The following is a 16,493-nucleotide window of genomic DNA, read 5'->3' as shown; positions in this document are numbered from 1 at the left end:
GGCCAGCACATGAGAAACCTAAAATTAACCAAAGTTTTCTCATACATTTTTTTGTTATTTCTAAGTTTGAATGCTACAGTACATCTTGCATTTATATAACATCTTTTCAATAAAAACATTTTAAGTATAAATTTTGTATAGTAGAATATCATTCTCCACTTATGTATTATAAAATCAGTCTAAACTTCAACTTTAATTTTGGTGGAAACCATCCCAGAGCAATTCAAAAAAACTTAATGAGTGAGTTTATCACCATAAGCACTTTACAAAAGATCTCTGTTCAAAGTGGAAGATTATAATTGCCCATATACTGTGATGCATGATGCTCTGCTAAGGAACACTGATGAGTATTACAGAACAAATTCACTTGAAATTGGAACAAGTACCCATTGCACTTCCCATGTTATTCTTCAAGACATATCAGATTGTTAATACTATTACCAATTGGTATAGATTGAAGTATGTCTCCCCAAAAATGTGTTTCAACTTGGCTAGTCTATGATTGCCAGTATTGTGTGATTGTCTTCCATTTTGTCATCTGATGTGATTTTCCTGTGTTGTAAATCTACCTTTAGGACGTTTATGAAACAGGACTAGAGGCAGTTATATTAATGTGGCAGGACTCAATTTGCAAGATTAGGTTGTGTCTTAAGTCAACCTGTTTTGAGATATAAAAGAGAGAAGAGAGCAGAGAGACAAAGGGATCTCATACCAACGAGAAATAGTGCCCGGAGCAGAGTGCACCCTTTGGACCTGGGGTTCCCGTGCAGAGAAGCTCCTAGTCCAGGGAAAGATTGATGACAAGGACCTTACTCCAGAGTTGGCAGAGAAAGAAGGGCTTCACCTGGAGTTGACACCCTGAATTTGAACTTGTAGCCTACTAGACTATGAGAGAATAACCTTCTGTTTGTTGAAGCCATCCACTTGTAGTATTTCTGTTATAGCAGCACTAGATAACTAAGACAACTAAAAACAACTGCCTCAAAAATAAGTAGCATGGATGTAGAGTGATTATTTTTAAGGCATATTACAATTTATACCACTTGCAATTTTTCTACTTATGTATATAATCTCTACCTTTCATAATTTCTTAATGGGGTTTATTATTTAAGAATGCATCTGTCAGTTTGTCTTACTCAGGTGACTTGCTTATTGCTGAGATGCTGGAAGCTTGGCCATTGGTATTTCAAATACCAGCCAGGTCATCCCTGGTGGACAGGCTTCAGCGGAGCTTCCAAATTAAGAGAGATTAGGAAGAAGAACCTAACAGTATATTTCTGAAAAAAATTGGACAGTAAAACCCTAAGAATAGCAGTGGAACATTGATATAGTGCTTGAAAACGAGCCCTTCAGGTTGGAAGGCACTCAAAATATGACTGGGGAAGAGTTGCCTTCTCAAAGTAGAGTCAGTCTTAATTATGTGGATGGAGTCAAGCTTTCAAGACCTCTATATGCTGATGTGGGACAACTCAAAATGAAAATAAACAGCTGCAATCACTCACTAATAATCAGAACATGGAATGTGTGAAGTATAAATCTAGGAAAATGAGAAGTCACCAAAAATGAAATGGGACTTGTAAAGATCAATATTATAGGCATTAGTGAGCTGAAATAGACTGATATTGGCCATTTTGAATCAGACAATCATATGGTCTACTGCATCAGGAATGAAAAATTGAAGAGGAATGGTGTCACATTCATTGTCAAAAAGAACATTTTGAGATTTATCCTGAATGTCGGAAAGTACTCTGAAACTTGCTTCTGAAAGTAGAGTAGCTCAAGGGAATGGAAGACACGATGAAGAAAAAGAGCAGAATGGATGATTTCAAAGGGTGACTCAAGAAGACAAATTCAAATATTTTAATAAAATGTGCAAAGACCTGAAGTTAGAGAACCAAAAGTCGAACATGGTTGTTATTTCTCAAGCTGAAAGAACTGAAAAGAAAATTCAAGCCTCAAGTTTCAATATTGATGGATTCTATAGGGAAAATTCTGAATGACGAGGAATCATCAAAAGAAGATGGAAAGAATATACAGAGTCATTGTACCAAAAAGAATTGGTCAACATTCAACCATTTCAGGACGCGGTGTATCATCAAGAATCAATGGCGCTGAAGGAAGAAGCCCAAGCACGCTGAAGGCGTTGGTGACAAACAAGGCTTCAGGAATTGACAGCATATCAATTGAGATGTTTCCACAAACAGATGTGGAGCTGGAGGTGCTCACTTACCTATGCCAAGAAATTTGAAGGACAGCTGCCAGTCCAGCTCACTGGAAGAGATCCATATTTGTGCTCACTCCAAAGAAAAATGAGCCAACAGAATGTGGAAATTATAGAACAATATCATTAATATCACTCACAAGTAAAATTCTGCTGAAAATCATTCTAAAGCAGTTGCAGCAGTACATTAACAGGGAACTGCTGGAAATTCAAGCCGGATTCAGAAGAGGACTTGGAACTAGGGATATCATTGCTGATGTAAGATGGATCATTGCTGAAAGCAGAGAATACCAGAAAGATGTTTACATGTCTTTTATTGGCTATGCAAAGGCATTCGACTGTGTGGATCATAACAAATTATGGATAACATTCCAAAGAATGAGACCAGAACAGTTAATTGTGATGATGAGGGACCTGTACATAGACCAAGAGGCAGTTGTTTGAAAGGAACAAGGGATACTGTGTGGTTTGAACCCCAAACAGTGTGCGTCAATGTTGTATCCTTTCATCGTACTTATTCAATTTGTATGCTAAGCAAATAATATGAGAAGCTGGATTATATGAAGAACTCGGCATCAGGATTGGAGGAAGACTCGTTAACAACCTGTGATACGCAGATGACACGACCCTTTGCTTGCTCAAAGTGAAGAGGACTTGAAACACTTAATGATGATGATCAAAAGCTATAGCCTTCAGTAAGGACTGCACCTCAACATAAAGAAAACAAAAATCCTCACAACAGGACCGATAAGCAACATCATTATAAATGGAGAAAAGGTTGAAGTTGTCAAGGATTTCATTTTACTTGGATCCACAACCTACACCCATGGAAGCAATAGTCAAAAAATCAAACAACATACTGCATTGGGAAAATCTGCTACAAAAGACCTCTTTAAAGTGTTAAAAAGCAAAGATGTCACTTTGAGGACTAAGGTGCACCTGATCCAAGCCATGATATTTTCAATAGCTTCATATGCTTGTGAAACTGAACAATGAATGAGGAAGACCAAAGAGGAATTGATGCCTTTGAATTATGGTGTTGGCTAAGAATATTAAGTATACCATGGTCTTCCAGAAGAATGAACAAATCTGTCTTGAAAGAAATACTGCCAGAATGCTCCTTAGAAACTAAGATGGCGAGACTTCTCCCGTACTTTGGACATTTTATCAGAAGGACACCATGCTTGGTAAATTAGAGGGTCAGCCAAAGGGAGGAAGACCCTCAAAGGGATGGATTGACACAGTGGCTGCAATGAGGGGTTCAAGCATAACAACAGTTTGCTTGAACCGGGCAGTGCTTGGTTTCATTGTATATGTGGTTGCTGTGAGTCAGAACTGGCTCCAGGGCACCTAACAACAACAACAAGAATGGGCAAAATTGAATGTCTGAGACAATTGTAAGCAGAAGAGGACAGTCTAGTGTAACATTTAATGTTTGGGGTTCTGAAATCAGATAGATCAGGGTTCAAATCCTGACTCAGCACTCTTTATTTTTTGTAACACTGGGCAAACCAACAGAGGATCCTTTAGTTTCCTTATCTCTAAAATGGGGATAATAAAAACACTTCACTCACAAGGTTGCTGTAAGAATTATTGGAACCATATATGTAAAGTCCCTGACCTTTGCTCAGAAATGCTAGTTTATCAGTAAAATTAAGCAAAATCTCTAAGACTTCCAGTTATTAAGAAAGCACCTAGAGTGCTAGAATGGGGGTCAGAAGACACAGATTTTACTTCATTTTACTCATTGTTAAATTACATCCAAAATCTACATTTGGCAACTCCTAGATTTTGCTGTTGTTGTTGATTAGAGAACGTAAGCACACACATAAGTATATGTATATGTGATCTTGTTTTATTTTTGCTGTTTGATGCCATGTCAGGCATAACATTTCACCAATGTTTTAGTCCGTTGTTAATTGATGTGGTTCTCTTGATTCTCACACGACTTTGAGGGTAAGAACATTAAAATACTGTGTGTTGTATATGTGTGTTAAGTGAACTGCAATAAATTTAATGGATGGATTAACAGACTGATTGCTATATTAATGAGTCAGTCAGTCGGTCTACCTACTTACCTACCTACTTACTAAGCATAGATACAGTAGAATCTGTTTATCAGCACCACCACAATTCAAAACTATTTGAAATCTGCTCAGTTCTACTTTTGTATGCTAATTTTTCCTTTGTATTCCCAGCAGCACAATGCCTAGCACATGTTAAGTTAGTGAGAGAATGAATGAGTGAATATCAGTCATGTGTCTGTAATCCAGCAATTTGAGTCATTATTCTGATATGCAATTTAAAAAATAATTTGCTCAAATGATGATTCCAACATTTATGAATATAGTTTAATAGTAGCTCAAATGGAAAATGTAATAGCTTCTTTGTCTTGATACTTAATTGGCATATGTTTTAGAGTAGATCTACTTTGTGGTAATTCAAAATAATATTTTGTACCATTAACCTGAATAGTTGGAGTTAAACCTATCTGTGTAAATGTGCCATTTACTGTGCATAGAAAAAGAAAATCTGCTTTCCTATAGTTTCATACTATTCTCCTCTTCACTAAGGTTTTTTTGTTTGTTTTAATTTCTTATTTTTTGATAACTGCAGATTTGCATGCAGTTGGAAGAAATAATGAGAGAGATCTTGTATACTCTTCACCCAATACCCCCCAAAAATAACATCTGGCACAACCATAGCACAATATCACAACCTTTTATCGCCACTGTCACCTCACTTCCTTTTCTATCCCTAAACCCTGAATACTAATAATTGGTTTCTTGACTCATAATTTTGTCATTTCAAGGATGTTACAGAAGTGGAATTAAGCAGTATGTAGCCTTTCGAGATTGGCATTTTCACTCTTCATAATTCCTTTGAGATTCATACAAGTTGTATATATTAATCATTCTTTTTTTTCACCCCCCCCTTTTTTTTTGCCAAGTAACATTCCAGGGTAAGGGTTGACCACAGTTTGTTTAACCATTCACCTGTTCAAGGACCATTGGATTCTTCCTAATTTGGGGCTATTATGAATAAAGTTGCTATGCACGTTAATACACGGGTTCTTTTGTAAACAAAATTTTCATTTCTCTGGGATAAATGTCTAAGAAAACAATTGCTGTGTCATATAGTAAAGTACATGTTCAATTTTGTAATAAACAGACATATACCTATCCAGAGTTGCTGCACCAGTGTGCTTTCCCACCAATAATGTATGAGTGCTGCGATTTCCTACATTCTCACCAGCATTTGATATTATCACAATTTTTTTTTTTAGCCATTCTGATAGGTACATAGTGATATCTCATTGTGATTTTAATTTGCATTCACCAGGAAACCCTGGTGGCATAGTGGTTAAGTGCTATGGCTATTAACCATAAGGGTCAGCAGTTTGAATCCACCAGGCGCTCCTTGGAAACTCCATGGGGCAGTTCTACTCTGTCCTATAGGGTCGCTATGAGTTGAAATCAACTTGACGGCACTGGGTTTTTTGTTTTTTTGAATTACTGATGATGATATTGAACATATTTTCATGTGTTTATTTGCCATCTGATATTCTTTTCAGTGAAATGTCTTTGGCCCATTTTATATATTTATATATATATATATATATACACACATATATATATATATATTTTTTTTTACTATTGAGAGATCTTTATGTACTCTGGATTCAAGCTCTTTGTAGGATATTCATTTGCAAATAGTTCACTCCAGTCTGTAGCTTGTATTTTCTCATGTCCACAAAGTCTTTTACAGAGCACCTAATAATTTTGAGTTAATTGATTGCTTAGCTACTAATGACACGCTCCTTCTTAAAACAAGTTAGCACACAAATTATTTGACAAATAGCAAGTAGTTTTTAGTGTACATGCATTTTAAAATTGACCCAAATATTTTTTTAAGTTAGCTCTCTAAAAGTACATAGGTAGGTGAAAAGTTCTAAACCTATACTTTATTGTTTGGAACTTTGAAAATGTTTTCGGTAATATTAATACTATATTTTTATTCATTTATTTTTCTTCTGATAGGTTCTGTTGCTACTGCATGTCGTGACCCAGGAGTTCCCATGAATGGGACACGAAATGGGGATGGAAGAGAACCTGGGGACACTGTTGTTTTTCAATGTGATCCAGGATATGAGCTTCAAGGAGAGGAGAGAATAACCTGCATTCAGGTAGAAAATCGATACTTCTGGCAGCCCAGCCCACCAGTTTGTATAGGTATGAATTAAAGAACAATTACAATGTTATCTGAAATATAAAACAATGGTTAAAAATGGGTATTGATATTATTAAGAACCATATTATAGAATAGATCCTATATGGGAGTCTAAGATTGCAGACAGAGGTCCATGAACTTCCCAAAAATGTACAAAATTGCAAATGACTGTTGTTTATCTCCTAGACTGGATGTATTCATTAGATTCTCAGTGGGTCTAAGATTCTCAAAAAGTTAAGAATCACAGCTCTTGAAAAGCCCTGATCTCCATTTACCTGCAATATAAATGTAGTTATTCACTGCCTTTAAAGTTTCAAAAATGGGTTCAGGCTGTATATTTAAAATGGGCTATAACACAACACGTCCTGCTCAACCACGTTATAACTGTAAGATAACACTCCAAATCTATGTGGTGCTCACAGGTTGTGCCAATTTCTAGATAGCCAAGAGACCTCTAGAAAAAGGGCACCAATAAGTATTATGGACTGCTCCATAAATATCACATCCTTTTGATCAACTCCTGAACACACTTTAGCACATGGAAAGTAGTTATTTACTACTTATAAGAATCAGATAGCATACAACCAGAAAAGTTCCGTAAAGGGCAGTGCCCCCGACAAAAGCTGTCTCAGCAGAGATGAGAACCCTTCCGTGAACACTCCACCATTTAAATTGGACCCTATCTGCTGCCCGTCTATCCCAGGCCAGGTAGGTACAGTTGGGTGAACTGTAAGCTTATGCTGTGTGTGCCACACCTGCACCATAGCACCATAGGAGGCTAAGAAAACATTTTTTATCAACTATTTTATACTCCCAGCCTAAGTGACTAATTGCACCCTGCTAACAAACATCCTACTGTATTGTGCCCCCCAACTTCCTCAGAATTGGGAGTGGTTAGCCCAGAATTATGTATTTTTAATCTTGCTAACAAACATGAGGCCTTAGTTTGAGGCCTTCTGAGGTCCAAAGATGCCATCAGGGAGTAAAAAAAAAAAAAAACAACTATTGCTGTTGACTCAATTTCAACTCATATTAACCTTATAGCACAAAGCAGAACTGCCCCATAGGGTTTCCAAGGCTATAAATCTTTATGAAAGCAGCCTGCCACATCTTTCTCGCACAGAATGGCTGCTGGGTCTAAACCACTGACCTTTAGGTTAGCAGTCAAATACTTAGTCACTGAGCCACCAAGGCATCAGAGAGAGGAAAGCAGAAAACCATGGCTCCTGGTTTGTCGGAAGGATTTACTTCTTTGGACAAGCCAGACAGCCATGGTTTTCTGCTTTCTTATATGGACCATATCAATCTTGCCTATAGAATGGTTGTTTTTTCTAAGAAAGAGAATTTTATCACAACCAATGTGTGAGTTTCAAACTGTATCTCTCCATCCAATTCATATATTCTGAAATCTAACAGTTTTAACCTTGGTGACATAAGGAGTTGCAGCAGCTTAGGTCTACTTCTGTTTTTGTCTCTGTGTTCTGTTCTTGAATCCCTGAGACAGACTCTAGACTCTACTTGCCCAAGAAAAAGTTAGAGAGACATAACAACTTTGGAATAAAATCAGTGAGGAAAACTGCTATATAACCTTGAAATATAAGCTCATTATGAGGTTTTAAAAGTAAAGTAGTTTTAAGTAAACCCTTTTTGCTCAAGTGTTTTTGCATGGTGTCATCTTCAATTTAAAATAGAGAACCAAACTGTGGTCTCTCTACTCTGAATTCTATTGATTCACATGTTTTCTCCCCTACCACACTATAAGCAACTGGAGAGAAAGTTCCATATCTTGTTCATTTTATTTCTTATAGCATTAAACACATGCAAATTTAGCATGGTTAGGAAAGAAAAGTCTTTTTTTGCCCACATATATTCACTTCTTAAATACATTTTCAATATAATTTCACAGTGGTTTTTTTTTTGAGAGTCATATGGAAACAAGAAAAGAGTGCTTAGTAACTTTAGACCAAACCAAAGAAACCTAAGCACTCAATTATTCAGATTTATTTTACCCCACCCCTTGTAAGTTCTTGTGCAAGAGTTGCAAAGTCAAATTCTTGAGTCAAAGCGTCCTAGACACTGTTCTACATACTGACGACTTAGCAACGAAACAAGACAGAGAAGAGCCCTATTCTCATGAACCCTAGTTTTCAGTAAAATGAAAACTAAAAATCACAATTTTTACATTACATTTTCTCTATCTTATATGCTGGAATTTTTTTAAACACTTCATGCACCAAACAAAACATATCTACAAGTCCAAACCAGCCAAAAAGTTGATAACCAGATGCAAGCCAGCCACTTCTGTAGAAAATGAGGCAGATGACAGAAAGAAAGCTTATTAACAAGATTTTTTTTTTTTTAAAGCACAAATAAAGCTTTAAAAGCAGGTTAAGGAAGTTCTGATTTAACCATACTCCCTTCACACTTTATTATTTCCTATTTGCACCTCTGTTGATCTTCATGTACCTCTGCAAGACTCCAAATTATCAAAAGTTGGTTGCTTTATATTTGCCACAACTGCACTCATAAAAGCAGGGAAAATACACTGTTGAGAAGTATTCTCAGACAAAATAAGCCTGAAACACTGAAGTTTTCGTTTATTTGCTATTTCGTTAACTTGAAAAATTCCTGTTAAATTAAAACATTGTATTCCAATTAACTGGAATTGGACTGTATATTTAGTAAAGAGAATTTTGGTGTGAAGAGCAAATGATAGTGCCCCACAGGCTTTCTGTAGAACTTCTTGCTTTATTATGATTCTTAGACTTAGCTAAAGGGTGTTGCTCATTAGAATTACCAGAAGGGCTATGTTATGTCAAAGGTTTTTATATTTAGAATCTTATAATACTGAACAATTTTAAATTGAAATTCTGGAAAGTACCAAAATCTAAAATGCACAAAATTAGAGTTCTAAGATAAGCTAATGTTGTAAAATTCTGTTTATAGGAAAGAATATGCTTTAGCTAACAATTCCTAATTCTAAAAAAAGAAAAAAAAATTAAATTGTCTTACTTCCATTGAGCAGGTTGTGGAAAGATTTTGTTGTAAGGATCATGGTGCTGTGTAATATTTTTTTTCATAGGAAAAGATAGCTTGAGGAGAAGATATGCATTAAAGTTTCTCTGAGAAAGAAAATAACCTAAAAAAAAGTCAGAAAATTGCTAAAGTTGTAGAAAGCCTGATCTCTGAAACTGATAAGAAAGAACACCATGATTGGAAATACTATGCCGAAGATTAAACTCTGAACTTTTTAGAAACTCCATAAGTCTATGTACGTCTCAGACTCTGGAGCATAAGACGTTTTGCTTGCATGTAGTAGCAGTCAGTCTTGTAGCAAGTACCAAACGGAAAGACATCATCTTTAAGAGAGTTAATAGAATTCATCTCCCACAAAATTGACAGTGTGAAGATTACTTTGACTTTGCCGGAGGGAAAGTAGCACATTCAATCTGAAGGTAAATAACAAAGGCATCAGTGTGGGTGGGCTGCTGAGAAAGACAGTAGACAAAAATAAAATTGAACTGGGGAAAAGATTAAGAACATTGTAAACCAGCTGGCAGTAGTTGACGTCCATGTAGCTGCCTCACAGGGAACTACATTCAGAACAAAGCCTTAATGTCAGAATTTCGTGGAACCCACCTGAAAATTTAATTCTCGAATCTATTTGAGTTAAGAAGAATCTCATTTTGCATGCTTTATGATTGGATGTATAAAAAGAAAAATGCATTTTCAAGTGCTTAATGTTTAAGATATTTAAGCAAAGAGAATTTTCTTTACTCACTGAGTGTGGGATATACAAATGTTGGATAATGTCTCTGCATGTCTCACTGGCTTTTGTAGATTTTCAAAATCAACTGCGGCGTTGAAATGTATTGGGAAAAAACTTGATAAATAATTTAAATAATAGAACCAAAAGAATTTTAGAGATCCCTATGCCCAAGTAAGAGTACAGTCATAGAAATTGTCCTATAAAATACTTTAAAATATATATAATAGATTGTCATATATCTTTTATGATACATGATTTTTTTATATAAATACACATATGTAGAGGTATTTATACAAAAAAAATTCTAATAAAAAACAATGTTCCCTGTAAAAATAAACTTAATAGGCTTAATAGTCTGAACAACTAAATACTCTCAATATTGCAGGAGTTGAGGTTATCTTCTGAGTGGCTGAAGCAAGCAAGGGTAACAGAAGAGCATGGAGGAATGTGATAGTGGACATCCACAATTAAGATGGCAAAAAATTGCCAAATGTAATGATGGTTTTTATATATCTAAATCCAAGCAGAGAGCAGAGATGTTGAAATGTTGCCAGAATCAAAATTATCCTCCTTACGAAAACAGTTTTATGCTGTCAGAAGAATCTGGTTTACCTTATAGCTGATGGATAAAATTTGTTTGAGAAAACTATACTTTCAAAACCCAGATAAGAGGAGAATGCTGACGTGGTGGTGTACTGATTATGTATAGGTCATCATGACATCATAAGAAAGTCAACTCTCTCTCTCTCTCTCTCTCTCTCTCTCTCTCTCATATATGTATACCCCCTCCTTTTCTACCCCACCATCGGGGACTACGTATATTTAGTTTCCTATTTTTCCTGAACCTGCCAACTCTGTGTGATAAATTATTTTCTGGGAATAAGCTGTGTTAAGCAGGTTTCAACAATAATCCCCTAAAGAATCTATCCTCTGAATATCACTGACAATTTTTTTTTTTTTTTTTGGTTTGTTTCTCCATGGAAATGTTTGTTTAGGGCTGCAATAATAACTATAGTAACTGCCTAGTATCTTCAACAAGTATGGAAACTAGAATTTAAGAATATCCTAACACTCAGTGTAAGAGTATTTCATTGTCAAGCGCTCTAGGTGCTTGGATGATATGCCAAGAAAGACATACAAATGAGCCAAATATCTCATATCCTATTGTTCCACTTATTATTTGAGGTTTCATTTTGCTTTGTTTTGTTTCTAATTTTTTTTTTTCCCTAGAAACCTTCAGATTTTTTCTGAAAATCTTAGGGAACCCATCTTTACCCATCTTCCCCATACCTGGTTTTTCTTTTACATGAATCAAAATAATAATAAAAAGGGAGAGACAGTATATATGCAATTTTTTTGATCTCTGAAGCCGGTAAAGCAGTTAAATTCTGTATATGCATATATGTATGTATGTGTGTACTTAACATTTTAATGGTCTTCCTTGAAAGACAGTGCAGTATCCAAGTATCCAGTACCATAGGAAGCCAAGGCTATACAAAACCTCATAAATGCTTTTGGAGAAATGTTTTCACAAAAGTTGATAGTTAATAATTTTATTAATAACTTAAGGGGTTTTTCTTGTTTGTTTGCTTCAATTAAAGCACCCTGTGGAGGCAATTTAACAGGATCTTCAGGCTTTATTCTCTCGCCAAACTTCCCTCATCCGTATCCCCATAGCAGGGACTGTGACTGGACTATCACCGTCAATGCAGACTATGTTATCTCCTTAGCATTTATCAGGTGAGTTCCTATATATTTCCACATTGGAAAAATCTTTGTAATCATTTTTCTTTAGCATTTGCACTAGAGAATTTTCTATTTCTATACATGGCATTTTTATTAGTTTTACGAATCCCAGTATTGGAGATTAAGTGGTTAAGAGCTTGGCTGCTAACCAAAAGGTCAGCAGTTCAAATCCACCTGCCACTCCTTGGAAACCCTATGGGACAGTTCTACTTTGTCCTATAGAGTCTATAGGGTCACTATGAGTCAGAACCAACTCGACTGCACCTAACAACTACAACAATCCCAATACTAATGCTTTGTAGTTACGCATTTAACAGTTTATGAAGCCTTGAATAGTAATATAGATGGCAAGGCAGTTCTGAAGGGAAGTGGGTGAGCTTTTCCAGCAATTCCAGCTGACAGGAAACACATTAAAGGTTAAATGGTTTATTGACTCTTATAAAGTTTGATCTCTTAATAACCTTTCCCCCCAGGCCTGTACTTAGCATCACTGCTTCAAAATTCAGTTTTTCCTAAACTTCAAGATTAAAGGTCAGTTCTTCATAGTTTTTTCTCTTAAACTTCCTGAACTAAGTACTATTATTATCCTCATTTTTACCTTTGAGGAAATGGCAGTACATACATTGGAAATACGAAGATGTATGATACAGAGCTTATTTACTTATAAAATCATCTTGCTTAATAGCTTAGTGTTAAAAGCCTGTATTACATGAAGCATACCACTCAAGTTTGATTTCCAGGTCTGTCATTTATTATGTGACCTTAGGGAGACCACTGATATTTCAAGGCCTTAGTGTACTCACTGGTGGCGTAGTGGTTAAGTGCTACCGCTGCCAACCAAAGGGTCGGCAGTTCGAATCGGCCAGGTGCTCCTTGGAAACTCTATGGGGCAGTTCTACTCTGTCCTATAGGGTCGTTATGAGTCGGGATCGACTCGACGGCACTGGGTTTGTTTTTTGTTTTTTTTTAGTGTACTCACTGGTAAAATGAAAATAACAATCCCCACCAAAAGATTATTGGCAAAAACAAGTTAATATTTACAAAAAGCACCTTGTAAAATATGACAGAGTATTAGAATGCACTATCCTTAAAGTTTTTCAGGAAAAAAAAGTTTAGAAATGAAATTGTAAAATTTAATAGAAAAAAATACTTTTTGTTTCATTTTCAAAGAAATTACAAATCAATTATATTGAAGTATTTAAGCCCAAATCAAAAATTAAAAGAAAATGTACTGCGACTCATTGTTAAATAGGCTTTTAGTCATCAAAGGATAATAAACGATCCTATATCATTTGCAAAGCACTTTTTTTCTAGTGTTTTGTAAATGGTAGAGTAGGCAAACAAGTTATTATCATGAAATATTAATTTTGAAAGAAGTGAAGTGTAGAAAGAGGATCGTAAACCAGGCCTTAATTTTTGATTTCTGCTGTATTATACCAACTGTTCCCAAAATTTGGACCTGAGATCCACTGACAGGTTTCAAGAGTAATTAATTAAATTAGGCTAAGGAACCTTGTGAATAAATTAAAACAATACAATAATGTGGCAGTCCTCCCAATTTTCTCACATAACAAGGGCCCTGATTTATAAAAAAAAAAAAAAGCTGGGAACCCCTGTACTGCTCTAGTCCTCTTCAACACCATTTACGTAGAAGCAAACGGAGTAACTGGATTCTTCTCCCTTGTATGTGTAATCAGTAAGGGTTGGAACTGTTGTAGAAACTTAACTGCTATAAATCTTGTAGATTTGAAAATAGTATCTCTCACCTAACAAATTTCTTGCTTAGATGCAATGCTGACAAAATTTGATAACATAGTTACGCCCTAATGGATATTTAACACCGACAAACTTTACTCGTTTATTTTGTGTCATGAACTGCTTGACTTTTATTATTGACCCAAATGAGCCCACACTTTTCCCTGGCACATTACGTTAGGTAATATAGAGATAGATTGATTGCATAGCTTCTGCCTTATAAAAATGTGAATTCTGTAATCATTATGAGAAAATTCTCATACCTTTGCAGGTTATTTAGACAAGTAATTATGCAAATTTTGCAATATTTAAAATGTTTGAGTCATTTACATGCTAAAATGCCCTTAGTCACACTTTATCTAATTTCAACGAACAGTGTAGTGGTTTGATTTCTCCCTCATTAAATCCTAAAAGAAGAAAAAATATATATACTTTCAGGAAAAAAGAATACATAATACAATGTGCAGTGCTTCATTCAGGTAATTTAAATGCAAATTTTGTATTTCAACTTTAATTTAGAATCTGATATTTAGTGTTGAATTCCACAACAGCAAAAATGCTCACAAATTTGCAAGTTCAAAATAGTACCATCGATAAAAAAATTTGTTGCATTTTCATGATACAAAATATCTGGATAAAAAACTTAAAAATAGATTATTTCCCACACTTTATTGATACAGAGTAACTTGGGCAAGGATATGTAGATAATAAGGGGCAGAAGGGAGGCTGGACCCCAAATCTTTGGACTCATTATCTGTGCTCTTTTCCTCAGCTACACTCTGTTTTACAATCATTCGTATTCCTTGTAGACTCAGTGCCAACATAAAAATAGTAGAAAATGTCAAGATGTATTAATTTTTCTCTTTCCACTGCTGTTGCAATACTTATATTCACTGTGTTGTTGCCAGATGAATTTTCAAATAAGCTTATTATTGTTGTCTGTTATTTTTTTAAAACTAGTATAGTTAATACCATAGTAATGATCATTGTACTTATTTCTCTCTCTCTCTCTCTCTTTTTTCCCTTCCTCACCCCATAGTTTTAGCATAGAACCAAACTATGACTTCCTCTACATATATGATGGACCAGACAGTAATAGCCCACTGATCGGAAGTTTTCAAGACAGCAAGTTACCAGAGAGAATAGAAAGCAGTTCAAATACCATGCATCTGGCTTTTCGAAGTGATGGATCTGTTAGTTACACTGGATTTCATTTAGAATACAAAGGTAAAATGTGAACATTTTATTTTAGCATAATGATTTAAATTGTATTTTCTACAGAAGAGTAATTTTATACTGGCCATTTTTTTTTTCATTATCAGTTGTCGGTAATATTTGTATTTTTTAATGAAGACTACCTAAAATTCATCTCAGAAAAGGGCTCTCACTGTAGATTTTTCCTGTCAGTGAGAGGGAAATTAGCATTTCCCTAATACTACCAAAGGAAATGTATCAGGCAAACGATTTAGCAATTAACATTCCACAGCAATTGGCTATGACCATAAAATATTAAAAAAAAAAAAAAAAACTCATTTTTTGGGAGCTGAAGTTTCACTTAAATACCTTAATTCAGATACTACTCTCAGTCCTAAGGAGAACAAAGTACAGTGTAATTACATTTCAGAATATGTCTTCAGATATTTAAATGACTCAATATTCAGAATAGAAGCAAGACATAGTGATAATTATAATGTTTTATGATATTTCTTCAGATATTTAAATTACTCAAAATTAGAATGCCTATGGATGTTTATAAATTTGGGACCTTAGTTTAAAAGAGAGAATTTATTTTTCTCTGATAGGTTCCTTAAAGGACATGCTTATCACTCATCTGAAGTTATCAATTGAGTTCTGAAAATACATGCTTTGGATTTGTTACTTACCACTTCTTTTTTTAGTTACCAAAATATCTTCAATAAAAAAATTATAGAAAATAACAAAATAAACTTCAAAGTATCCACCACCCAGCTGGTCACAACATATTGTGCCACATTTGCTTTGGGAATCTTTATTCTTGTTTTAAGAAATAAGGTATTACAGATATAATTGACATCCTTTTATATTTACCATGGGAGCAGGGGTTCATCTCTGTAGGTTGGGATAAGTTCCAGAACTTCTAATGGCATTGGTTGAGGAAGGTTTTGTTGAGGAGAGAAAAAACTCACACGGTGAGAATCAGAAGGTGCAAATGCCTGGATTCCTCCAGTGTCCCTGTCATCACTTGGAAATACATGTCAGGGCCAGGGTATCTGTTGGACATGGGCATTGTGTGGATTTCATTCCAGTGGAAAGATCCAGCCCTCCATGAGCCCCTCATTTTATGGGAGAAAGTAAATTAAAAAAAAAAAGGTCTTGCCAGTTGGAGAATGCAGAGGCTGATTGGCACTAGGCAGTGTGGATTTGGGGTGCCAGCTGTTTAAGGGGGTTGTTTGGGAATGGTAGCTGCTCTTCACCTGGAAACACTGGGCACCTTAGACCTTCAGACTGTGGGGTAGGAAGCTGCTGATCTTAACGAAAGTTTAGCTTGAGCACCACACTTCTCCAACAGGGAAAGGCTCCCCCACCATTCCTCAGGACCCAGCTAGCTGGCTATCCAGACAACCCACAGTGTGCACTTAGGGTAATTTTTAGACAGTCCTGCTCTTCTCATAAAAGCACCCATTCTATTCTAGAATTTGGTGATTATCTTTTCCATGTATATATGCTTGTACATATTTTTATATTTACCATTGTGTACATACCCTTCATTCTATTTCCATATGAACTTAATAT

At 35.5% G+C, this 16,493-nt stretch overlaps 1 protein-coding gene across 3 annotated transcripts in view; it reads left to right on the top strand.

Annotated features, from left to right (window-relative positions):
* CSMD3 (CUB and Sushi multiple domains 3) overlaps positions 1-16,493 on the top strand; it is a 1,388,861-nt gene that overhangs the window by 1,029,381 nt on the left and 342,987 nt on the right. For all 3 annotated transcript variants that reach the window (XM_064268007.1, XM_003408442.3, XM_003408441.3), the window contains 3 exons: positions 6,262-6,453; positions 11,822-11,960; positions 14,761-14,948. In XM_064268007.1, the coding sequence (XP_064124077.1) occupies positions 6,262-6,453; positions 11,822-11,960; positions 14,761-14,948 (519 nt within the window). The remainder of the gene's footprint in view (positions 1-6,261; positions 6,454-11,821; positions 11,961-14,760; positions 14,949-16,493) is intronic.

This window comes from Loxodonta africana, chromosome 14, assembly GCF_030014295.1.
Source record: "Loxodonta africana isolate mLoxAfr1 chromosome 14, mLoxAfr1.hap2, whole genome shotgun sequence".
In the NCBI taxonomy this organism is placed as follows: Eukaryota; Metazoa; Chordata; class Mammalia; order Proboscidea; family Elephantidae; genus Loxodonta; species Loxodonta africana.
The sequence above is the reverse complement of the archived record's forward strand: the minus strand, read 5'-3'. Positions and strand labels throughout refer to the sequence as shown.